Genomic DNA, 27,740 nt, shown 5'->3' with positions numbered 1-27,740 from the left:
CATGACATGTTCCCTTGGTATCTCTAATTTTCTTGAAGAGATCTCTAGTCTTTCCCATTCTATTGTTTTCTTCTATTTCTTTGATCACTGAAGAAGAGTTTCTTATCTCTCCTTGCTATTCTTTGGAACTCTACATTCAAATGGGTGTATCTTTCCTTTTCTCCTTTGCTTTTCACTTCTCTTCTTTTCACAGCTATTTGTTATGTCTCCTCAGACAGCTATTTTGCTTTTTTGCATTTCTTTTTCTTGGGGATGGTCTTTATCCCTGTCTCCTGTACAATGTCTCGAACCTCCATCCATAGTTCATCAGGCACTGTATCAGACCTAGTCCCTTAAATCTATTTCTCACTTCCACTGTATAATCATTAGGGATTTGATTTAGGTCATACAATGAATGGTCTAGTGGTTTTCCCTACTTTCTTCAATTTAAGTCTGTATTTGGCAATAAGGAGTTCATGAGTCACAGTCAGGTCCCAGTCTTGTTTTTGCTGACTGTATAGAGCTTCTCCATCTTTAGCTGCAAAGAATATAATCAGTCAGATTTTGGTGTTGACCATCTGGTGATGTCCATGTGTAGAGTCTTCTCTTGTGTTGTTGAAAAAGGGTGTTTGCTATGACCAGTGCATTCTCTTGGCAAAACTCTATTAGCCTTGGCCCTGCTTCATTCTACACTCCAAGGCCATATTTGCCTGTTACTCCAGGTGTTTCTTGACTTCCTACTTTTGCATTCCAGTCCCCTATAATGAAAAGAACATCTTTTTGGGGTGTTAGTTCTAGAAGGTCTGGTAGGTCTTCATAGAACCGTTCAAATTCAGCTTCTTCAGCATTACTGGTTGGGGCATAGACTTGAATTACTGTGATATTGAATGGTTTGCCTTAGAAACAAACAGAGATCATTCTGTCATTTTTGAGATTGCCTTCAAGTATTGCATTTTGGGCTCTTTTGTTGACTATGATGGCTACTCCATTTCTTCTAAATGATTCCTGCCCACAGTAGTAGATATAATGGTCATCTGAGTTAAATTCACCCATTCCAGTCCATCTTAGTTCACTGATTCCTAAAATGTCGATGTTCACTCTTGCCATCTCCTGTTTAACCACTTCCAATTTGCCTTGATTCACGGACCTAACATTCCTGGTTCCTAGGCAACATTGCTCTTTAAAGCATCAGACCTTGCTTCCATCACCAGTCACATCCACAACTGGGTGTTGTTTTTGCTTTGGCTCCATCTCTTCATTCTTTCTGGAGTTATTTCTCCACTAATCTCCAGTAGCATATTGGACACCTACTGACCTGAGGAGTTCATCTTTCAGTGTCCTATCTTTTTGCCTTTCATAATGTACATAGGGCTTTCAAGGCAAGAATACTAAAGTGGTTTGCCATTCCCTTCTCCAGTGGACCACATTCTGAAAGTATACATTCGGTCTTTGTCCCTGGTTCCTGGCACAGAGATCCTAAAACCCTTGGAATTTCCTGAGTCATAGGAGTGCTTTTTATTATTCATAACAAGCCCTTTTTGATCTGAACTTATGCTAATGAGGTGACTGGAGAGAGGGAGCCAGATAGCTTCAGGATGGGGACTAGTCACCAGAAAGGAAACAAGTGATTAGAGGGTAGTAAAATTTAGCCCCATCTCCTCCCCCACTTCCAGGGACAGGAGGGGGTGGTAGAAATTTAGTATAAAATCTCTTAAAGACATTCCAAGATCTTCCAGTAGGTGAACACACTGGGAGCATGATGTACCTAGGAAGGGCATGGAAGCTCTAGGCTTCCACCCTCCATATTTTGCCCTATGCATCTCTACCTTTCAGCTATTTGAGTTCTATTTTTTAATAATAAATTGGTACACCTTATTAAAATGTTTTCCTGAGTTCTGTGAGCTATTACAGCAAAATAGCAAACCTTGGAGAGGAAGAGATCGTGGGAAGCCCTGGACATGTAGTCAGCCAAGCACAAGTGTTCTGCTGTTAGCATCTCAAATGTGGGGAGTCATGTGGGATTGATCCCTTAAATCTGTCGAGTCTGACACTAACGTGGGGTAGTTAGTGTCAGATTTGAATTGAATTGTTGAATATACAATGTGATAGATGCAATTCCCTAGCATCCTCTAAAGGTAATCAATGAGGGCTTCTCTGTTCTTAGCTACAAAGTAAACTCATGGATTTGGAGATATTTGATGTGACACTCTACTACAGTTAATATTCTTAATGATGCTCAAACTATACCAGTCTTTGACTAGTAGAAGCTTTTCGGATTGGCTTCTGAATCCTTTTGATGTGATCCTAACAGTCTTTGATGGTCAGAAGGAAAAAAATTTAATGTATTTGTCATATTTGTCTGGTCCTTTACATAAAGGTCCTTATGTTGTACAGAACAACAGGAGCACCTAAGTCTTCAACATTTTATCATACTTTACATTGTCAGAATGTTGAACTGAAAACTTTTCATAGCAATCTGACTCTGTAAAAGAATCCTTAGAATGGGTCAGCATCTATACTCAATGTATTTATTTAATTTACAAGCAAGGAAAATGGGAGACATGATGGAAACATGGGAACAGAGGGCCAAAACCAGAAATAAAGTATAGCACAAAGATATACTCTGTAATTCAATATTTAATATTATTAATTAATAACATTTCATTTAATATTATTGAGTTGGCCAAAATTTTCTTGCAGATTTTTCCATGATCTTAAAAGAAAATCCAAAATGAACATTTTGGCCAAGCCTATACTAACAGGACACTGTTAATAGCAGCTTACTAAGGTTAGATGTTTTCATTGAATGGGATTAAATTTGAAGGAGCTATTGAACTTAAGTAAAGTAATACATGCTACTAATTAACATTCATGGAAAGTTTTTAGTAGACTTTAAGAGGCATTTTTGGGAAAGAAATTATCTGGACATGAATAGATTGCCTGGACTAGAACTGTAAGTATAGGGTAGGCTGAAGATATAGAGTCTTCATTTGGACTCATGTCTGAAGATCTACTGCAAAATCAATCATGTATTAATTAATAGTAATAAAAATTTCCAGCAACCTACAAATAAAGTTTATATTAAATAAGTAAATATGATGAACTATGGACCTAGATAGAATTTTGTGGCAAGAAAAAAGTTGTTCTCTCTAGCAAATAGAGAAGCAGAATTCACTTGATATTTTTTTAGAAAGACTTTTTTTTTAAGAAAAACAATATTTCTATCAGAAGTCTACTGATTTCAGCTAAAGAACTCAATAGTTTATCTCTATTTTAAATTAGTTCTAATATTGCTGAAGAATGTTATATACCCACAAAATTTTTGTGTGGCATTTTGTTCTTCTACTATTTAGCAATTTAGCAACACAGTTCTAAGGGATGAGAGTTCAGTTTCACTCTTTATGGCATTTATATCTTACTAGTATCCAAAGGATTAGCTGGAACCTTGGAATGGACATATTTTGTTACTATTACTAAATGAATTCAGAAAGTCTTTAATTACACTAGGTTACCCCACCCTCATCTTTCCTTCTTAAGGTGCTGTTTCATACATTCAAGGTTCATAGTGAACCACTCACTATGCTAGTAGAGACAAATAGGTGTAAGGTAAAGAGTAAAACAGATCTAATTCTGATGCCAGTTAAACTGTGTTACCTTGGTTAAGTACTTACTTCTCTGAATATGTTTTCTTCTATGGAAAGCAGAAGGTAATAAAGCCTGCTCTGAATAGTACTCTTAATTGAAGTGGAATTGAATGAGATGGCATACATAAAATATTGTCAACTGATACTAGATGCTCAGTAAGTGCTAGTTCTTATTCCCTTATGATGCCAATGCCTTAGTACTAATGTGTTCTGTTTATTGCTTCAGTTAAACATTTATAGAATGCCTAACACATCCTAGGCACTGGGCTAGATACAAAGGTAAAGAGGAATAAGATCTGGCCCCTGCATTCAAATAACTCAGAATCTATTAAGGAAGACAAACATGTGAAAACGTACTTTGCTTGAACAGAGTTGAGAACCACCAGAGATAAGTTACATTCTTTGTCCTTGATGGTAAATACTAACTTAATTGTAAAAGTATAACAGAAAATAAAATGTTAGATTTTGCATCAATCTAGAGTGTGTTTGCAAAATAAGCTTTATTCTTATAAACTTTAAAATAGCCTTATAATTAGAATATATTTCTATACTATCTTAAGGTATATTCATTCTTAAGAGACTTTTTGTTTTATGTAACAGATAATAAATGTGATACTTTCAGTAAAAGTTGCATCTCTGGACAAACAAAATGACCAAAAAAAAAAAAAGAGAAAGAAAGAAAACCAACACCCAACTGCCACTTCTGAAGAGCTTGGAGCCAAAACAGGGGGTCAGAGCAAAAGCAATGCATTGCATATACCTCTATATGCAACCTGCAATGCAGGAGACCCCAGTTCAATTTGTGGGTCGGGAAGATCCCCTGGAGAAGGGATAGGCTCCCCACTCCAGTATTCTTGGGCTTCCCTGGTGGCTCAGCTGGTAAAGAATCCGCCTGCAATGCGGAAGACCTAGGTTCAATCCCTGGGTTGGGAAGATCCTCTTGACGGGAACAGCTACACCCACTCCAGTATTCTGGCCTGGAGAATTTCATGGACTGTATAGTCCATGAGGACTGTATATAGCCCATGACAGAGGGACTTTCACTCTTTCACTATACGCACCACCAAAGGGGTGAGAAAACATCTAAGTCACCGCTCTGCTCCAACCCCTGAACACACCTATTTCCTCACCCCACATAAGGAATCTGAAATTTCTATTGACTGGTTAAGGCCAAGAACCCTGGTTGATATCAGTTCTAACAATTTTTATAAAATATATTAATCCAAATAAGATTGTATAAACATTTCATAATGCACTGCATTTTCCATTGCAGTTAAATTTTTCTAAACTTGCAATTGCCTTAATTTGGTCTTTTCACAAGTTCAGGTAACCCCTTTTGAAATGTGCAATTTCTTATACAAGTGGCAAGATTTTTTATACAATTTTCTTAGAGGACAATAATTCTATGTTATTCTTGCTAAATAATAACTGAAAAGAGAAAAATTCTGAAAATGTCTTAATACTGTAAAATCCATTAACCTAAGAGGGATCTTTGTTCCCGAAGGAAAATAAATCCTGTGATTACATGTCAAAATTTATCCTTGAGAGCATGAAATCTGCATATTTATTGCATTGTCTTGAATAAATACTATAAGAGGATTACAAAGTATAAAACTTGAATGTTCTATTAATCCTGATTACTTTAAAGTACGTATTACTTTAAAATATTAAATATCTAGGAAAATTGGTTTCATAAACCATACACTACTAGCCTTACTAGATGCATTTAAAACACAGTGGTGATTTTTAATACCTGTCACAATCTAAAGTGAAAGTGAAGTTGCTCAGTCGTGTCTGACTCTTTGTGACCCCATAGACTGTAGCCTACCAGGTTCCACCATCCATGGGATTTTCCAGGCAAGAATACTGGAGTGGGTTGCCATTTCCTTCTCTAGGAGATCTTCCCGACCCAGGGATTGAACCCGGGTCTCCTGCATTGTAGGCAGACGCTTTACCGTCTCAGCCACCAGGGAAGTCCAATCCAATGTCCCCACAAATATGTGCAGTTAAAACAAATCATGGTCAGTTTTGGCTGTTTTGAAGATGGCTATCAAATTATTAAATTTAAATATAAACTAAGACTGATATTCAGGTTTATATGACTAAGTTCCCAAGAGATTCAATTAATTGCTTGCAAATTTTAATTAGAGCTTACAAAATCCCTAATATAGAGGTTCATATAATATGTTATTGGTAAATAGTTATAGTCAAAGTTACATTTATACTACTAAGTATGATATTAAAGAGAAATCTTGAGATTAAAACTTCATCTCTCCTAGGGCATTTTACTGAAGCATACATTCATATTAGTCAACACTGAAAAATACCCTGTTTTTAATCTTTGGACAAAGATAATTTTTTGGACACAGACATCATTTTCTCAAGTATTTTCTCCTAAGTACACACATTTTAAGAAGTCAATGAAATCAAAGGCTTTCCACTATTTCTGTCTTCATCTCTCCTCACCCTATTCTCCATCTTTTTTTATTTCTTCAAGTATATGTTTTTTTAAATTTATTTTTATTTTTTTTTAAGTATATGTCTATTACTGGCTGAGGCAGGGAAAGAGGATGACACAGGCCACGTGGAAACCCCACCTCTATTCTGTCTTCCGTCAAGTTGTGGCGATGAGGCTGTTAGTAGGATGGCAAGTGCCTTAGAACTTGAGCTCGGTGGAGAAACATGAGCTGGGTCTTTACGGCTACACTAGCCTTCCACTAGTCTAAATAGCCCTGAAGTCCCCAGACAAAGCTTGCAGGGCTAGAGAATCACAAATTTAAAAACAAAATTCTCATTTCTTTAGAAGGCATTTGTCTTTTTTCTGGTACATATCCAGTAGTTAAAAGCCATTTTTCTGAGACATTTTATTAAACTGAAAAAATTGTTGAGAGTGATGAGAAACTGAGGGAGTCATTATTACTTATTATTAATAAGGTATTACTTATGATGTGTTAGCACTGTAAAGGGCTTTGCTCACAATTTATTTAGCCTTCACTCCAGCCCTATGAGGACATACTATGGTTTTCCCTGTTTTGGAGAAGAAAATGAAGCTTAAAGGGGCAAAGCAAGTAATTTGTTTCTAGTCATACAAATTAAGGGGCTTTCCTGGTGGCTCAGATGGTAGAGAATCCGCCTGCAATATGGGAGATCTGGATCATTCCTGGGTTGGGAAGATCCCCTGGAGAAAGAAATGGCAACCCACTCCAGTATTCTTGCCTGGAGAATCTCCATAGACAGAGGAGCCTGACCGTTACAGTCCATGAGGTCACAAAGAGTCAGACACAGCTAAGCACAGTATGTACAAATCAAAAGGGCTAAAACTTGAATCCAAGTCAGTTAGATTCCAAAACCTGTGTCCTTAAGCTCTATCCTATCTTAACCTATATCTGTATGGTAACAGCTATTTGGTTACTTTTGAGTGAGAAAATTAATAAGCAGAGCGGTTATTAATGACCCTGAAATATTCATGATGTCACTGGCAACCAAAACCCTAGTGCTTACACACACATGTACATGTGTGTGTATAGATATATATATTTAATTATATTTCCAATTCCATACCTGCTGTCAAGGTAACCAGCCTGGTACATATCCTTCCATCTGTTTTTACTATACTTATACTACTCTCTGTCACACTATGACATGCATACAACTATGCATGCTCATATTTTTACAGGTTTTCAGGTTAGTTTTTTTCATAAAAATATGAGTATATCCTATAAACATTATCCTCATAGATCTTTTTCAAGTGAAAATATTAGAGAAGTATGAAACAGGGAAATAAATGATGTTTTATTTCCTCAGTATTTATTTATGCATTAAAATAGTCTTGATTTAAGGTAAAGTACTCAAATCATAATCTGTACATTGCAGAGGTTTCCATATATTGCCATCATATTTTGACAACAAAGACTAGAATATCAAAGCAGGGTCATGCTTGCCTTTACCACTGGCTACTTATAAATCCAAACATGGTGGGCTCTCAAGGAACCTGGCCATCTGCCACCCTATGACAATCTTGCTGAAGACTCATGCTCTGGAGATGACAGAGATTCCTGATATTCCAAGGTTGACTTTAAAAGTTAAAGACCTTCTTTAGTAATGTGCCGAAAATCACGTGATATTCAAAGCACTCACCTTTGGACCTGGTAATCCAGGTAATCCAGGATTTCCATGTGGCCCTGGTATGCCCTACAAATAGAAAAAAAAAAAGTCAGATCATTCTTAGATCTAGATACAAGTAAGTGTTTATTACAACATTCAAATAAATATTACATGATTCATTAAAATGGATATGTTATTTTACAAAGTTCATTATCTCTTCTGAGGTCTTGGATATTTCAGTTAGAAAAGACACTGACTATAGAGCAGAACTGTGATTTCTGTTTTTTGCTTCAAAGCACTGCTTTGAGGGGTTTACGTCCCTTATTTACCACTTCTATCTCCAGCCACATTGTTCAGTGCTACTTCTAAAAGTTGTGCAGAGTAAGAAGCCCCAAAATAACAAAGTGCAATTGTTTTACTCTCCTCTCAACATCCAGTAACCCGTTCTGCACTTGGGTTTTGTTTATGCTATGATGTGTGCCTTAAGACTTACCTCATTTAACCTTGCCCCTTCTACACCTGCTCAAATCATGTTCAAGTGTCAACTGAGATACCACCTTTAAAGCCTGGCTATACCAGCATGAGCTGATTTCTCTTTACTACTCAATCCCACAGAAACTGCTACATATAAAATTAATTTGCAATTAATTATATGCTGCCTTGGGACAATTCTATTATTTTAATATTTTATTGCTATTTTAACTTCTTCATGACATGTGCTGTTTAGTTCGAGGATTATAAATTCTTTGAAAGGTAACTATTTTTAATATTACCAGTATAGTACTTAGCACATATCAGACTCCCAATGAATATCTGTCAATTTAGGGAATTCCCTGGTGATCCATTGGTTAGAATCCGGTGCTTTCAGTGCCTGTGGTCCAGTTTTAATCCCTGGTGGCAGAACTGAGATCCCACAAGCCATGCAGCATGGGAAATTTAAGAAAAAAGTGGTATTTGTCCATTTGAATTCAATAATAGCTTCTATTTACTAAATACTTACTATATGTAAGTAACTTGTTACTGCTTTTTATATTATTATTATTATTACTAATCCATATAACAATCCTGCAGGGTGGTTATTTATTCCCCTTTACAAATGGGTAAACTTAGGTTCATACAACCAGCAAGTAGAACAAGGATTCATCTCCAGAAAGGCTTTCAGGTCTCCAAGACTTCTATACTCATTTGGGCTTGGAACCCACCTCTGTACGCTTCGGCTATGTAGTAGTTTAGTTGCTAAGTCATGTCCAACTCTTTGTGACCCCATGGACTGTAGCCTACTAGGCTCCTCTGTCCATAGGATTTCCCAGGCAAGAATACTGGAGTGGGTTTCCATTTCCTCCTCCAGGGGATCTTCCTGACCCAGGGATTGAACCCAGTCTCCTGCACTGCATGAAGATTCTTTACCAACTGAACTATGAGGGAAGACTCTTCCTTCAGTTATACCTCTATCTTAACACAGAAATACTTCATATTTATCTGTTTGTTTCACTTCTGAATTAACAGAGCACTGTGTTTCAGAAGGGGGAGGAGTGATAGCAATGCAAACATGGAAAGTATATCTAGCAAGATGAAAATTAAGGGAAAAAATTAGATTTCGTGACCTCTCATTTGTGTAGTCTTCAAAAATAAATTTTTCAATAAAGTAGGTGGGAAAACTTATGAGGATTAACAAATTAGTTGTTGATGTAGATGTGGGGCCAATAGGTATAAAGTATTATTCCACAGAGCTCATTAGTGCAAGAGTGAGCAAGGACAAGGACTTTAGGAAAAATTAGCATCAGTGAAAGTCTGGGACTTAAAAAAAAAAAAAAGATAACTTGCTGTTTTTTGCCAAATAAGATAAAATCTAGGGAGAGGAAAGGTTAAGTTGTAGAAGAGCAGCCTTAGCAGTGGAGAGGGAATGCAATTAATGCAAAGGGGAACTCGGTCCCTCAGAAAGCAAAATCCAGGGTCTCCTGACAGAGGAGGAGGACAGAAATGGTTTGCTGGCTGGAGGAGAGTGGACAAGTTTAGAAAACACTCTTGAGAGGAACGTGGTAGGTCATCAAGTATAGAGAAAGAAAACGAATGTTAAACAGCTAGAGCAGAGTAAGCATTCATCTGGAGCCTCACATCAACAAGAGCTTGATGTGAATATGGACCATTTAAATTAGCATTTTAGGGTGAGTTTTACATTAATTTGTTTACATGATAAGCAAAACTTAGGAAAGAAAGTCGATTATACATGGTGTTTACATTTGTCTTTATAACATACAATCACAATTCCTTTTCTAGCTCTTTGAAGAATTTCTGCTAGTAAAAGTTCACTTTTTTTTTTTTTGAGGTTTGAAAGAAATGAATTCTAACACAGCAATAAACCTTTTGTTGGACTTGTTTAATGTGAAAAACTACTGCTACCCTTGAGGAAGCTTTTTTCCTCAGGACAATTATTTTTTTAGTTTATAACTCCAGTATTTTCCACTATGTAATCCAGGAATGCACTATTTTAAGGCTGCCCATTCTTCTTCATTTCCCAAAGTAAATGATCCCCACCTTGGACTATCAACTACAGATGAGATCACTTTATAACTAAGAATAATGTTACAAGTAGCACCAAAACAATCAAATAATCTACAAATTTGATTATCTTTTTGGGCATGTTCACAGAGAATACTTTGGTTGGGTGTTTACACTCAAATAAATAAGTGGCACATGTTCCCAAGCTCCTCTTGCATTGGCAAAGGCCATGCTAAGTTTGACAATCCAGGCAGATTTCCAGGGGAAGTACAGACTGTATAACAGTAGGAAAAGCATACTGGAAAGCTACCAACTCTAACAGCAAGTGAGAAATGCAGCCCATCCACTTACCCGTGGACCTCTCTTTCCTGATGGACCTGGGATGCCTGCTGGGCCAGGGGGACCCTTGGAAAACAAATGCTGAGATATTAGACATGATAACAGACACATCCTTTCTCGCAAGTCTTGTGAAGATTTCACTCCAGGGCTCTATTTTAGTCCCCAGTTACTAGCTGATGATGATTTTAAAATAACATGAAACCCCTCACCTTAATCAGCAGGACTGAGAGTTGAAACTCAAATGTCCTCTTTAATCTGGTCAGATATGGCAGCAGGAAGTCTATGACTTATGGTTACGGCCACTGTATCTGGTTTTTACAGGAACCATAACTAGTAGTTTTGTGGGAAGTTTTTTACCTAAATTTACTTTTACTACTGAAGGAGGAATTCAATTTAGGGTTTGGAGACCAGCAACTACAGGTTTTTTGTGTTTTTTTTCCAAACACATTTCAAAAGAAGACTTGCCTTGAAAAACTAAAGCACTGACCGTTTTATGTTTTTTTAGAAGACTTAAGATCTGTGTAATGTGTTAAACTGTTACTATGAGATCCTTCTAGTATGTGAAAGTTGCTCAGTTGTGTCCAACTCTTTCCGAACCCATGGACTATACACAGTCCAAGGAATTCTCCAGGTCAACATACTGGAGTGGGTAGCCATTCCCTTCTCCATGGATCTTCCCAACCCAGGGATTGAACATAGGTCTCCTGCATTACAGACGGATTCTTTACCAGCTGAGTTAGCATATTCAGTAATATATCTGCCCTACACAAAATGCAGCATACCAGGAGGACGATAGAGCTAAATGGTTTTGTAAAAACAAAATCAATTTTAAGTAAAAACAGTAAAAACGTAAAAACAGATCAATTTTAAGGTATTCTGAGTTCTTTAAATGTCACTTCTGAAATATATCAAATAAGAAATAGGAAACTACTACTTTGCTTCCACATATTATGCCTTATATTATCTTTTTTTACCTTACTTTAACAATCAACTGGTGGAGAAATAAATATTCATTCAGGATATGATTACTATATATTTATTCATTCATCTGTCTATTCATTTCATTGTTACTGAGCACTCTGCCGCCATGGCATTATTCTTGACGTCTCAGAGCACATATACAGCTACGCTTTACATTTATATACAATGTTTTATAAATATTCATTCATTACTGCAATAAAATACTAGGAACTTTGATATTAAACATGTCAAGGATAAGATATTAGCCCTACCATTAACAGATAGCATGACCTATTGATCTTCATTGTCTGTAGCATTTTTCTCTTTGAAACTTTCTCCTTTATTGATGTTACAGTCATTTTTCAGTTTTCTAATGTTCTTTGTATATTTCAAACTGTCCATTTTCCTTTTTATTTTGCCTTTTTCTACCCCTTAACTTAACAAAAACCTTTCAAGTATTCTTTAATATGGCAAAGGGGCAGCACTGTTTATAATAGCCAGGACATGGAAGCAACCTAGATGCCCATCAGCAGACGAATGGATGAGGAAGCTGTGGTACATATACACCATGGAATATTACTCAGCCATTAAAAAGAATTCATTTGAATCAGTTCTAATGAGATGGATGAAACTGGAGCTCATTATACAGAGCGAAGTAAGCCAGAAAGATAAAGACCATTACAGTATACTAACACATATATATGGAATTTAGAAAGATGGTAACGATAACCCTATATGCAAAACAGAAAAAGAGACTTAGATGTATAGAACAGACTTGTGGACTCTGGGAGAAGGTGAGGGTGGGATGTTTCAAGAGAACAGCATCGAAACATGTATATTATCTAGGGTGAAACAGATCACCAGCCCAGGTTGGGTGCTTGAGACAAGTGCTCGGGCCTGGTGCACTGGGAAGGCCCAGAGGGATCGGGTGGAGAGGGAGGTGGGATGGGGGACCGGGATGGGGAATACATGTAAATCCATGGCTAATTCATTTCAATGTATGACAAAAACTACTGTAATGATGTAAAGTAATTAGCCTCCAACTAATAAAAATAAATGGAAATAAAAGAAAAAAATTAATAAACTTTTAATTGGAAGAAAAAAAAAGTAATATTTCTCTTTCAACCACATAAAAATAATATTTCTATTCTCCATCCTGAACTCTTCAAATACTTTGAGAATTACTACTATATCACTGGCTTCCATCAAAACTTGACTTTCACTTATTTTAAAAAAAAATTAAAACTCTTTTCAAATTAGTTCTGGTTCTACTTTTATCCTCAGAACTTAACAGCTGATGATTTTAAGTCCTCTAAAATAAAAACTAAAAATAAAGAACTCAATGCAAAATTAAAATATCTAGTTTGATTTACTGCCCTATCACACCACTTTGTGACAAAAGAAACACTACTACATTCACACTGAAAAAGCAATTATTACATTCATATTAGGAAGTAGGGGAAAAGTATATTTATGCTGTGATTAAAATATTTGAATTAATTAGCAATAAGTAAAAATAAATTTTAACTTGTCTTCACAATTTTTCATTTTCATATCTTTGAGAATAAGTTATTAATAGGCATTTCCTAGAAACCAGGGAATAAAAGCAATTTTATATGATATGACTTTTTTATGAATTATTTCCTATAAGTGAAGTACTAGAAAAGGCACTTTAACTTTCAGATTATTAGTTATTAAGAGAAAGTATAATTCAGTTTAAGAGCAATGCTATGGCAATCACCCAATTTAGAATCAAATTATGCTTCAATCATTTACTTGCTGAATGACCTTAGACAAGTCAGCTATCTTGCTAAGACTTGGTTTTCTCATCTTTATAATATTGATGATATTATAGTGGGCATTAAAGTCATTGTATATAAAATATTTGTAATTATGTCTGATATAGAGCAATTAACCATAAACTATAGAGGAATTTTTTAAAGGTATGCATGGAGCACAAGTAGTTCTCAATGTTAGTTACAATATTATTATTACTAAGGTAATATACTGAAGCAAATGTATCCAATACTTGTAAGAGATAGTAATGTCTGGTCAATCTTGGAAGTCTTGCATATAAATTTCTTTTTATAGTTCACTCACTCATTGATTCATTCACTTACTCAATAAACTTTAGTAAGAATCAAAGCCTCCTGGAGCTGACAATGAGATAAAAAGACACCCATTAACAAATAAACACATAATATGCATTTTATTTAGTGATATGAAGAAAAGAACAAGCAACCAACAGAGATCAACATAGTGCACATAATTTATATTGTGCTATGAGAGAATGTGTCTCTGAGGAAGCTCTAAGTTAGACCTAAAAAATGAAGAGGAATGAGGAAAGAGGAGAAAGTAAAATTTGAAAATAGGAATAAAATGAATGACAGATGAGTAAAATAAAACAAACAAAAAATACAATCTTATTAAGGAGCTAAAAAAAGCCAACAGTGGAAGCGAGCAAAAGTGGAACAAAATGATGCTGCAGAGGAAAACAGGGGCCAAATGACTGCATGGGTCATGATAAAGACTTTAAAATTTATTCTAACTGCTATACTCTCCTGTCACGGAAGAATTTTAAGCAGATAAATGACATCATCTAATTTACATTCTAAAATGGATCACTAGAGAATTTCTATAAAAGATAGCAGAATGAGAACATTTTTAAAACTACCCTCCTTCCCTCAAAAACCCACTGAAAACAACAAAAAATACCAAAAGCAAAAAACTTCTCTGATGAAACAAGAAAACAACCACAACCACAAACCACAAAATATGAAAATTATCTTTCAAATAGTGAGACATTTTGAAATAAGGAAAGATGCTGAAAGATGACTAAAAACAAAAAACCCTCCTCAGACCTCAAACCTGGGACAGGCTACAGATATCTAACAGTATATCAGTCCAGAAGGTTCATTCCAATGATCCTTTAACGACAATAGCCAAGTTCAAGGGAATGGTAAAGCCACAGGGACTATAATTCATGACCCTGCAAAGATCCAGTTCAAACAACCAACAGTAAGGAAGGTAGAGCTGAAAAGGAAGAACCCATCATTTTTATGATCTACAATAAATCTCCTAACCTCAGGAGATTTCTGGTGGAGGGAGGACGTAAAAGACAAGAGTATAAATCATCATATCACTTCTCAGACTGATACAGAGGGCTCATGTGCATGAAAATGAGAGGAGATACATTTCTGGGTAGAGGACAAAATACATATCAAAAGATGGCATTGAAGGCAGCAACTTAAATTTGATGCTGTGTATACTCCACCTTACTCCCTTTTGCCTCTTCCTATACCATTCTCCAAAATCACTGCAGATGGTGACTGCAGCCATGAAATTAAAAGACACTTACTCCTTGGAAGGAAAGTTATGACCAAACTAGATAGCATATTAAAAAGCAGAGACATTACTTTGCCTACAAAGGTCCATCTGGTCAAGGATATAGTTTTTCCAGTGGTCATGTATGGATGTGAGAGTTGGACTATAAAGAAAACTGAGCACCGAAAAATTGATACTTTTGAATCGTGGTGTTGGAGAAGACTCTTGAGAGTCCCTTGGACTGCAAGGAGATCCAACCAGTCCATCCTAAAGGAGATCAGTCCTGGGTGTTCATTGGAAGGACTGATGCTGAAGCTGAAACTCCAATACTTTAGCCACTCCATGCGAAGAGTTGACTCATTGGAAAAGACCCTGATGCTGGGAGGGATTGGGGACAGGAGGAGAAGGGGACGACAGAGGATGAGATGGCTGGATAGCGTCACCAACTCGACGGGCATGAGTTTGAGTAAGCTCCAGGAGTTGGTGATGGACAGGTAGGCCTGGCGTGCTACGATTCATGGGGTCGCAAAGAGATGGACACGACTGAGAGACTGAAATGAACTGACTGATACCATTCTAAAACACATAGTGGCCCAAATACAATTGTCTCTATTTTAAAAAAATGAGCAATAACCAGAAAGAAACCAGCAAGGGACCTATACATTTTGAGGGGAGGAGGGAAGTGTGAGAACAGAAACATAAATTAAAAGTAGATGAAAATTTTTTTTACCAGAAAAGGATTACTCCATGCAGAGAAAGAATTGCATATAGTTCATTATAAATCCAAAGAATTTCAAGATGCTGTTTTTCTACAAAAAGAGCTCCAAGAAGAGTCATAAAAGACAAAAATAATAACTAAGTTAATGAAATGTGAGCCAAAAGAGCTTAAAGATTGAAAAAGCAAAAAAAAGAAAGAATCATAGACTAAATCCACATCAGAAGCAATAACAGCTGACCACAATTGAAAAAATCAGTTAAGGAATATGGATGCAGTTAACTGAATTTACATAAAATAAAATGGAAAAAGGCAAACACATGGACATCATTGTAGAGAAGATAATAAATACTATCATCACAAAGGACTTTTAACACATGTATACTGGTGTGCCTGAAGAATATAGAAAAATGGATAAGAAAAATACCTAACAATACAAGGAGAGATGTTTCTTTAATAAGTAAAAAAGAAAAAAAACAAAACTTCAGATCAAAAGAGTACCAGAAAAAACTGACACAGAACCTAATAGTTTCAGTGAAATGAACTTCAAAGATATCAAAAGAACAAGGGTATGTAGATGTAAAACAGGCACCAGCAAGTAGGAAGGATCAGGCTGTCCTCAGGCTTAATCCACTTCAAGAAGCAGTGCAAAATCTCTACAAAGTTCATCATTTCATCACCATTTACTCTCTCATACACTTTCTAAAATTTACCTTTAGACTTCTACACTATGCTGAAATCATTATCAAAGTTCAGTAACAACTTTCCCACCAGAAGATCCAAAGGATTTCCTCTACTTTTTCTCAGTCTTTAGCTTTCAGCACCACTGATCAATTTCTTCTCAAAACTCTCATCTTTGGCTTTTATGATACTATATTATGGGCTTCCCTGGTGGCTCAGGCAGTAAAGAATCTGCCTGCAATGCAGGAGACCTGGGTTTGATCCCGACCCTGGGTCAGGAAGATCCCCTGGACAAAAGAATGGCTCCCACACCACTATTCTTGCCTGGAGAAGTCCATGGACAGAGGAGCCTGGCAGGCTACCATGGGGTTACAAAGAGTCAGACACGACTGAGCGACTAACACTAACTATATTGTTCTGTCCCATCTGTCTATCCTGTCATATTTCTGCTTTGTTTTTCCTTCTATAACCACAAAGCAAGCATTCCTTCCAATTTGGCTCTTAACTCTATGCCAAGTCCTTTCCTTGCAAATTTCTTGACTCTATAATACTGATGAGAAAACTCCCATAATCTATACCTGCTATGTTGACTTCTCTTTTCACTTCACCTTCTTTAGCTCTTTCAACAGCTTACTGATTTGCCAACAGCACCTTAAATGTTTTAACTTGGTTTCTTCTCCTAAAATCAACTTCCTGTTTTAATTATTGGTTTTTCTATTGTTATCACCAGTTTTTCAACCCACAGGCTTAAAATCTTAGAGCCACCTTGCTCCTCTTTCTTTTCTTTTTTTTTTTTTAATGAGTTGTATGAGCTGTGTATGCATTTTGTTTTTTGTTTGTTTGTTGTTTTTTTTTCCATTTATTTTTATTAGTTGGAGGCTAATTGCTTTACATCATTGCAGTGGTTTTTGTCATACATTGAAATGAATTAGCCATGGATTTACATGTATTCCCCATCCTTGGTCCCTAAGTCCAATTAATTTCCTAGTTCTACCAAACTTTCCTTCAAGATATCTCTTGAATGCTACTTTTCTTTTGCATTTTCACTACTGTCATCCTAGATAATGTCCTAGTTTTGTAACATCCAGATGATAACAGGAATTTCCTATCCGTTCTGGGCACTGCCACCAGACTGACTTCCCTATTCATACATCTGCTACATACCTCTTAGAAACCTACGAAATTCCCCACTGAGAACAAGATAAAGTCAGAACTATCAGTTTGAAAATTGAGACCTCTACAACCTGTATAGGTCTACCTTGGCCTTACATTTATCTACCATTATTCAGCCTCATATTGTGAAAGAGTTTGACTTTTAGAGGCAGAAAACCTACCTCTAGGGTCAAAATCCTGGGTCTATCATTTATTGGCATGTGGTTATGAACAAGCAAACAAATTACTCTGGGCTTCAGTTTCTCCACCTGAAAAATGAGGGTAATAATACCAAACGTACCAAGTTTTTCTAAGATAACAAACATAAGGGGCATGGCAGAGTTCCTGCCACAGGTAAAAATCTCAATAAATTATAGCGATTTTGCTGTTTTTCCTACATAAAAGATACAACAGTTTCTTTCACCTATCAAAATCATATCCATTCTTTGAGGTCTAGGTTCTAAGTCTGCCCACAAGAACCTATCCTGAACAGCTCAGCCTTAAGGGATCTTTCAGAGTTTTCCTCAAAAATTTTTTTCTTACCTTTGAAAACGTGTACTCCACATGTTTAGTTTGCATCTCTCAGGGGCATGTATCTTACCTGACCACGAGGCAAGGTTATAAACGTACTTCTGTATCACCATTACCACAATGTAATCTCCTGAGCAGTGACTCTGTTTTACACAATTTATGTTTCTGCTTTGCCTACAGGAGAGACTAAGGCTAAAATAATCAATCTATTATCTCATAGCTTTGTTAATGAATTACTAAGGAAGTGACTTGGCTTTTTTCCTACTGAATGGACTGCGGAGTGGCTATTTTTGCATGAGGTAGATGGAACTTCTATTAACTTATAAATGCAAATTGGTCATATCATGGAAGATATAATGAAATATGTTACTCTTTATAATCCTAAGTGAAATATTTTAACTTCCATAATATAAGGGTGTGCTTTTCCCCAATGACTCATTATAAAATTATCTCTATCTAAAAGGTAATATTCTTTTAATTCAGATGATATTACTTTGCTGGAAATACATTTAATAACGTATTCAAAGTATTGTTATTTAGTCTACCATAACTTTAATACTCTCTCTTAACATGACTAAGCCTACAGTTTTTTTAATAAAATAGAATGCTGATCTGTATTTAGCAACTCAATTCCTGATTGAATTTCAACTGAACAAGAAAAACATAGCTTACTCACCACTTTACCAGAATTAAGTAACCTTCTGAGCTAGCCAATAGTTTTAAAAAAGTACATTTGAGCCAGAGGAGCATTCTGGTTGGATATATTAGAGCAACCATGAATCCACTCACAGTAAGCCAGGCTACATGCTTAAGACAGATCTGTTCTATATTGTTCAGCCTAGAGAATTCTTTTTTAAATGTATGGTAAATTAGTGCATTAAGACATATTTTAAAAATAATAACTTACGGGAGGTCCAGTGTCCCCTTTTGGCCCTCTTAGATTCTCCGTTTCGAGCACTGTATTAAGATCCTCATAATAATAATAATCATAAAGCTCAGTTTCATAGCTATTTTCGATGGGATAAATAGCATCAGGATCAAATTCACCTTCCTTCCTTAGATCAAGGTGATTATCCACAGATGGCTCATCTGTCACTCTGTATAAGGTTGTGTTTAAAATCTGCTGCAGTTCTATAAGTTCATTAGTGTGCAGATTTGCTGTGATAGCCTTCTTGAGATTCTTAATTGTATCTTGTTTTATATGTGGAAGACTAGATGATATCTTCTTAAGTGGTGACAGACCAGTTACTTTATCATTATGTTGTGTGATATTATCCGAGACATTTAGAAGAGAAATAAATTTATCCTTGTTTTTTTTCCTTGGCTCATTGAGGCTATGATGGGACATTGGCAGGCTTAAATTTGCCTGAGTAAGTTGCTTAGTGATCAATTCTTTGGTCTGAATCACACGGTTCACAAGATCCATAGCAGAGACATTCCCTGAATGAAGAGAAGTTAACTGAGATCTTGATATCTGGTGTTTTTGTTGTTTATTCACTGCCACAGAATCTTTATTTGTGAAATCTAGAACACTTTTGTTTTCAGTAAGTGTGTCCTGCGACAGTACTTTTTCACCCAATCTTTTGGGCAGGAGAGAGTTTTCCGGTATCTTAGTTGATGCAATAGTTGTATGACGAAGACTTGTCTCAGGGCGACACTGCTGTTTCACGTATCTGCAATAGTTTGCAGATGCTTCTGCAGAAGGAATAATATCCAACTGACACACTACTCCTTCAAAATGGACAGAATTATTATTCATACTTCCCAAGGTAAACACACTGTTAGCATCAAAGGTCTGAACTTCCGAAAGAGTCTCTCTGCTAAAATATCTCTTTCCACATTCAACAAACATTGAGACAACTTGATTGCTAACTGCAATGGCAAATGAGTGCCATCGCTCATCGTGAACGCTGTAGTTGAAAAAGACAGACTGCTTTCCTCCAAGGTATACCGCTAATTTTTTAGGTAATAACTGTACTCCTAATTGCAGTCTATTTTTACTTCTAATGCTGAAGAGAAATGCATTGTTTACTCTATATGACTGTAACCCAATTAATATTGTAAATGGCTGTTCTAAATTGACTGGTAAAATTTTCACAAGAGGTGATTCAATACAGGAATTGTTTGTTAAAATGACACCAAATTCTGTTACATGGACCCCCTGAGGTAATGGTATAGATGATGGTGGTACAGCGGTCACTGATGAAGAGTGTCTTATATCTTTGCCTCCAAGGCCTAGTTGATGAAGAATATCTATGCCTGGAAATTAAAAAGAGAGAGAAAGAGAGAAAGAATCTTACTCTTAGGCATTCATGTGTTCATATAAATGTTTGAGTATGAGAAAATCTTTCTTGTAGGTATCAATAGTAATCCCTAAAATAAACATGCTCTATCAATAACTAATGTCTAGATAATGAGAGGTATGGAAAGGGAGAGTAAAATGTTATTCTTTATCATCTGAAACACACACACCCCAATATCCCTATGCCCAAAATTTAATAAATGCTCTTTCATTCTTCCAGTTAGGAAACTTATTTGTTACTCCAATGAATGTACATGTTCAAAGATCCCCAGATGGTCATTTACTTCTTTAATTTAGAATTTAAAATTTTATGACTTCTTTGATAAAGAGAAACTGGAGACATACTTACAAAAAGAAATTTTAAGTTTGGAAACCATTTTATAAATTAAGTTCACACACCCATTTAAACTATAATTTTTCAGGCTGTTTTCTCTTTAGCCTTCCAATAATTTGCAAGTTACATAAGAGCCCTCCCTATGCCTAATTCCTTAAGTGTGTGCTGCACATAAAGTACCCAGTACCCTGAAAACTTCTGGACAAGACAACTGAAATTCTTACGGCTGCTGATCACTGTATATTTTTCTCTCCCTTCCATATTTCCCTCTCTTCTATTTTGTCCGGGTCCTCCACAGTAATTCTTAATCCAAATAATTTATAGACTTTCTTAATAACTTTTATTAAAATATAGGTTTTACATATATTTTATAATTATGATTTTTCTAGTTTTCATTGTAATATTATTGATAGTATACTGCTTATCTCCCTTACCCAATTATAAACTCTTGAAAGACGGATTCTATGTCTGCTTAGAATATCTATTATACCTATTATATTATCTATTATACCTCTCTTCAAACTTTTCTATAATTTCTGAATGAATGAATTTGCCCCACCCAAATCTGAACAGATGAAACATGTACCCCTAGAGTCCAACAAAATTATATACCATTTGTAAAAAATAATAAATCTTCTCAAAGATACACAACAGCTTAAATAGTCATGATCTTTATTATTCTTTAGGTGATAAATTTCCCAGTTGTATCACTGTACGTTAAAGAACAAGTCATTTACAACTATAAGTGAGAAAAAATTAAGATTTTTGAAAATTAGCCAGCAAGATTACACATCATCTTAGTTATCCTTTCATAAGAGATTAGTAGATATTTGATAACTCATGTTTATTACAAACTGGAAATACTGTGACAGATGTCCACCCAAATATTCCTAACAAAACAGTTATAAATTATATGCATCTCCAGGAATTTGGGGGAATACTTTAAAGAGGCCCCATAAAAACATGCAAAAAAAAAAGTTGATGTCTCATGTTTTAAAATGATTCATAAAAGATTTTAATTTTATTCCATAGTATGGGTATTTGCTTTAATATAAGACATGTATTGCCAGCTAGACCATTCCCAGTCTTCAGGGAAAATTTACACTTCTGAAACATAACGTAAGGGCTTATCTGTGACTTTGGGTGTTCTCAATGCTAACTGCCTCTAAGGGTATTCTCAATTCAAGAAATCAACTATGGAAGAAACACTGCTAATATGAAAATCACAATGCTTAAAGTATATATAATAATAGAGTGTGTGAAAGTTATCATTCTATGATGCCAGATCAGCTACTTTTACACAAACAAAAAGTCCAAATTATGTGGTATGATATCTAGGGCTGCTACTTGCCAGAGAAAACCAATCTTTGTATTTAACCCCTGCTATCTACTACCTCAAATTTCTGATTCTATTAGAATGAAATACTAGAGAAAGTATTATTTTAAAACTTCAGTATACATCTTTTCAATATTTATATACATATTCACGTAGTATAAATGCTTCCTTCAATTCTAATATACATATACATATATATTTCCTTCAATTCTGAGTTTTTATGACAAATAGCTAGGCTTTGTAAAAATCAAATGTTTTAAGCATTTACTACTCAAAAAAAATTTAATTTTTGAACCATCCTTACATTCCTAAAATAAAACCTACTTGATCATTATATTTTATTCTTTTAATACCTTACTGATCGTTGAGTATTTTATATATAGACACTGCATTCATTAAGACTGGTCTGTGGTTTTTACATTATTATACTATCTTTATACGACTATAATGTAAGACTTTATTTTTTATGGCCTAGAGCAGCTTAAATTCCTTTAAATTTCTTTCTCAAAAGTTAAATAACACTCAGTTGTAAATAAAGGTTATCATGTTGGCCTTTTCACTGATAGCTCTTCATTCACCCTAATTTCTTTCATGTCAGTTAATTTACTCAAAATTTAAAGTACCTCTTGAATCAATTTTTAAAATTTATATTTTTAGGAAATAACTTCCTTTTAGGCTCCAAATGTAGTTTTCAGAAATCATCATAATATTCCCTTGAAATTATTTTTGTTTCCCTATTTCAGATTCTCTCTTAAAATTTCCAATTTTGAATATTTTGGTCTATTTGTTCTTACGGGTAACTATTGCTTATTTCAAAAGTAGAGCCTTGGATTGTTTATCCTTTCTATTATCTTTTGTCTTCTTTCTATATCATTTTCTGCATCTATCTTTATTATTTTTTCTTATTTTCATTTGATTTGATTCTTTTTCTAGTTTCTAGAGATGATTACTTATTCATAGTACTTAAGTAGTACATTTTCTAAATACTGCCTTAGCTGTATCCCATAGATTTGATGTATTATTTTCATTTTGTGTGATTTTTCATTTTTGCAGTTTTCTAGAAAGTTTGCAATTTTTACTTTATTTTTCCCATTGACCCAAATGATTTAAGAAGAAATGCAAAATTTTCCAGTTAGGTTTTGTTTTCTGATTTTCTTAGTAAAACCTAACAAACAGCACTGTGACTAGAAAGTGGTGTCTAAGTTGCACTTTTTGTTTTTGAAATTTAGCATAACAAATGGCTAATTTTTTAGTGTTTGATCAGTACTTAAAATGGTTTTCAGGGTACAGAATTTAAAACCAGTTGGCTGAGCCTCATTGTTTATTTTATATCCTTTATACCCTCATTTTTATACCATTAATCTATCATGGAGTAAGAAATTAACAAAGTCTCATCACTATTTTATCTTTTTGGCTTTTTATCTCATGTGGCCTTAACTTTATGAATATTAATGTTATGGTTGTTATGCAGAGATAATCACAATATTCATATTTTATTGGGTATCACACCTTTTCAAATGATAAGGAGTATGCCGATGTCTATTTTGTTTATGACCTCTACCTTATCTGGTATGAAGTCCCTCTGCCCTCACATTTTGTTTGCATTACCTGATAACCTTTGCATATACTTTTATTTCTACTTACTTTGAAGTGTTCTCTTAAGTGGAAGGAGTTTGTTTTGTGTCTGAAAATTTTTTCTTTGAATATAAAATTAAATCTATTTACCTTCATTGATGTGATAGTTTGCTTAATCTGTCATATTTTGCTTTCCCATTTTAATTTTTAAAGTCACTATGTGTTTCCTTTGCTATTTCATGCAGTACTTTTGAGATAAGAAAGGTTTCTCTCTTTATTCTATAGTTTACTTTTAAAGTTATAAGTGTATACAATATCCCTAGTCCACTTTAGACATAGCTATTAATTTTACTGACGAATGTTTTCTTTTTTCTCCTTTTTGCCCCCTTTCCTTTACCACCTAGTATTGGTCAATAGGATTATCTTTCTTAGGATTTACCTTTTCATGAAGTACTATCCTTACAGTGTTTTTTATTTAATCTATCTGCTTCAGATAATACTTTATACTTAGCTTCTAATGAAACAATCAGCAAGCTTAATCTACTTCCTGGAGTTTTTTCCTCTTTTTCTTCCCAGTTTTTGGTGGTTGTACCAGTTCTATATTGCCAGTTCATATGCTATTCATATTGTTTCATCCCCATATTTTATTCTGTTAAATGGAACCAGTCTTTTGTAGTCATTTCTCTTTGCTGAAGTTTATGCTCTATTCGTTTCCTTAAGAAGGGTTCATGAGAACCTTTCCTGACTTTTTTAAATGGTAAAAGGAGTACGTCAAGGCTGTATTTTGTCACCCTGCTTATTTAACTTCTATGCAGAGAACATCATGAGAGATGCTGGGCTGGAAGAAGCACAAGCTGGAATCAAGATTGCTGGGAGAAATATCAATAATCTTAGATATGCAGATGACAACACCCTTATGGCAGAAAGTGAAGAGGAACTAAAAAGCCTCTTGATGAAAGTAAAGGAGGGGACTGAAAAAGTTGGCTTAAAGCTCAACATTCAGAAAACTAAGATCATGGCATCCGGTCCCATCACTTCATGGCAAATAGGTGGAGAAACAGTGGAAACAGGGGCAGACTTTATTTTGGGGGTCTCCAAAATCACTGCAGATGCTGACTACAGCCATGAAATTAAAAGACCCTTATTTCTTGAAAAGAAAGTTATGACCAACCTAGATAGCATATTAAAAAGCAGAGACATTACTTTGCCAACAAAGGTCTGTCTGGTCAAGGCTATGGTTTTTCCAGTAGTCATGTATGGATGTGACAGTTGGACTGTGAAGAAAGCTGAGTGCCAAAGAATTGATGCTTTTGAACTGTGGTGTTGGAGAAGACTCTTCAGAGTCCCTTGGACTGCAAGGAGATCCAACCAGTCCATCCTAAAGGAGATCAGTCCTGGGTGTTCATTGGAAGGACTGATGCTGAAGCTGAAACTCCAATACTTTGGCCACTCCATGCGAAGAGTTGACTCATTGGAAAAGACCCTGATGCTGGGAGGGATTGAGGGCAGGAGGAGAAGGGGACGACAGAGGATGAGATGGCTGGATGGCATCACCGACTCGATGGACATGAGTTTCAGTAAACTCCGGGAGTTGGTGATGGACAGGGAGGCCTGGCGTGCTGCAATTCATGGGGTCACAAAGAGTCGGACACAACTGAGTGACTAAACTGACTGAAGTGATTCAATATATATATATTTTTAACCAGCATACCCCAAAGATGTGTTATGTTCTTTATCTTCAAAGTACAGTGACTTTTTATTAGGATATGGCTTCATACTAATCATTCTGGATAACTGTGTCTGGCACACAGTATGCCCATTTGTTGTAGAGATTCTTTTCCCTGTTTTTGCTTTTTATTTTACTGCTAAGTTCTCACGAATCTTAAACTCTCTTGAGTGTTTGTTGTATTTTATAGTTTCGATTTTCTCCTTCAAAAATTCCTATTATAAATATACTGAATCACCATTGCTGTCCTCTGTGTCGTTTCTCTGTAAATGTTATCTTTAGTTCCATTTGTTTGATTTTCTCATATCTTGTGCTTCCTATAATGTCTAATCTCTTCATGTTCCAATTTCATTTTGATTTGTAAAGGGTTTTTTCCCTTACTACTACTTTTGAGTTCTACAAGCTCACAGTTCACATCCTTTTAATATCTTAGTCTCTTCCTTTTCCTGAGCGCTTCTATTTCTGCTTTACGATCTTCCTCCCATAGAAGGGATTGTTTTTCTGTGTGCACATTCTCATTTTTGCTGTTTTCCCCTACATTTTAGCTTGTTGTGTTTTACTATTTTCGTTTCTTATGGTTTCACATCCAAGCAATTTTTAGAAGGATGCTAGGAGAAAGTGCAGAGCCATTCCTGCCAAATCTCAAAAGCAGAGGTTTTGTTTCAGCATTACTGGAGTTTCCTTCTCAAATGGCTCCTTGATACCACCCCACCTTCTCTGAACCAAAGCTAGTCCAGGAGGACTACACCCAGCTCTGCGCACAACTCTTCTCACCTTCCCTGTAATCACTCACACTGGCATACACTTCAGAATGAATCCTTCACCTTAGGAAGTAAAGCTTTTACATTTTTTTTTGAGATCTGTCCCCACTGAGCCATTGAGCTATTACCTGTGCTTTCTTGTACTTCCCTCTGGGCAGCTTTGGTTCTCCCCAGATCCTGTGGCACTTGTTAGATACAAAGGGGCTTCCTTGGTGGCTCAGAAGGTACAGAATCTGCCTGCAATGCAGGAGACCCAGGTTTGATGCCTGGGTTAGGAAGATCCCCTGGAGAAAAGAAAGGCTACCCACTCCAGAATTCTTGCCTGGAGAACTCCATGGACAGAGGAGCCTGGCGGGCTACAGTCCACAGGGTTGCAAAGAGTTGGACACGATGGAGCAACTAACACTTTCACTTTTCAAAGGTTAAGTACTTCACGGTGTGCTCCTCACTTTCTGGAAGCTGGCTTTTGCTGTTACTTTCTGAAAGCTTCCTATTACTTTACTCCACAGAGCATCGGCCTTTCTCAGCAGAACTGAGGAGTCTGAAGATTATGTCAGTACCTAATTTTATTGGAAATGCAGTTTTCGGGTTCATTGACTATTTCAATGAACTTTCATTTGTATGATATCCAGACACAGAAAAAAGAAAGTATCTTATAGTTTTAAGTTTATACTAAAGTCAATACTCATCTCATAGATGAAGAATATAAGGTCCAGAGAGATTAAGTAACTTGGTCAAGGACACACAGTTGATGAAAGGTAGAAATGAATTTGAGCACAATCAGACTGACTTCAAAGTCTACCATCTTCAACGTCTACCTTCCACAGTACCTTCTAGCCACTGTGTTCTCCACACCACCTCGTTGCCCTTGGAAAGCCACACTAATCATGGCAGGATTATTTCCCCCAACAGAAAACTCAAGAGTGGAGAACAGTCTCCAGGTAGCCACCAGAGTTGGTATGTGATGTGAACTCTAATTATTATTCTAGTTTTAACCGTTCTCATCTCACTGTGGAAGTTTAGCAAATGTTTTGAGTAGATGTCTGAAGAGAGCATATAGAAATATCTCAGAGATATTGTAGGCTCTGTTACTACCACAATAAAGTCAAGATTGGAATAAAGTGAGTTACACAAATTGCTTAGTTTCCCAGTGCATAATAATTTATGTTTATACTATACTGTAGTCTATTTAGTATGCAACAGCATTATGTCTAAAAAATAATGTACATATTTTAATTAAAAACTACTTTATTGCTAAAAGTGCTAACCACCATCTGAGCCTTCAGCGAGTTGGAATCTTTTTGCAACAGTACCAGAAATACTGATCGCAATAAAAAATACAGAAATGAAAAAGTTTGAAATATGCGAGAATTACCCAAATGCGACACAGAGGCATAAAGTGAAAAAATGCTGCTGGAAAAACAGCACTGGACAGACATGATTAAAATAAGGTTGCCATAAATATCCACCTTGTAAAATACACAATATCTGAGAAATGTGATAAAGCCAAGTGTAATAAAATGAGGCATGCTTGCAGAGAATTGTTAAGGATAAAAAGTCACGGACAAGAGGGGTGGAGAGAACAGGAGGAAAAAGAAAAAGATTTCTATCATAGGACAGACTTTTTACATTAATTTAAGCCTAGCCCTAGATACCGCCAAATTGCAATTTTAAATTTAGATAATTGGTCCTGATGAATAGAGCAAGAAAAATCTCAGTTGTCTATAACTTACTCGTTTCATGAGTAACTCTAACCAGGAAATCAATCAAGTTTGTGT

The 27,740-nt window shown here is 35.7% G+C and overlaps 1 protein-coding gene and 1 non-coding gene across 2 annotated transcripts in view; both read right to left on the bottom strand.

The window, feature by feature from the left end:
- COL24A1 (collagen type XXIV alpha 1 chain) overlaps nt 1–27,740 on the bottom strand; it is a 350,400-nt gene that overhangs the window by 313,049 nt on the left and 9,611 nt on the right. The window contains exons 2-4 of the mRNA XM_070467179.1: nt 18,836–20,187; nt 10,578–10,631; nt 7,761–7,814 (exon numbers count right to left, since the gene is read on the bottom strand). Coding sequence (XP_070323280.1) covers nt 7,761–7,814; nt 10,578–10,631; nt 18,836–20,187 — 1,460 coding nt within the window. The remainder of the gene's footprint in view (nt 1–7,760; nt 7,815–10,577; nt 10,632–18,835; nt 20,188–27,740) is intronic.
- On the bottom strand, nt 5,525–5,596 carry TRNAC-ACA (transfer RNA cysteine (anticodon ACA)). The gene has a single exon. It is a non-coding gene; the product is annotated as a tRNA-Cys (tRNA).

Source organism: Odocoileus virginianus, chromosome 5 (assembly GCF_023699985.2).
Source record: "Odocoileus virginianus isolate 20LAN1187 ecotype Illinois chromosome 5, Ovbor_1.2, whole genome shotgun sequence".
NCBI lineage: Eukaryota > Metazoa > Chordata > Mammalia > Artiodactyla > Cervidae > Odocoileus > Odocoileus virginianus.
Note: the sequence above shows the minus strand (reverse complement) of the source record. Positions and strands in the feature narration are given on the sequence as shown.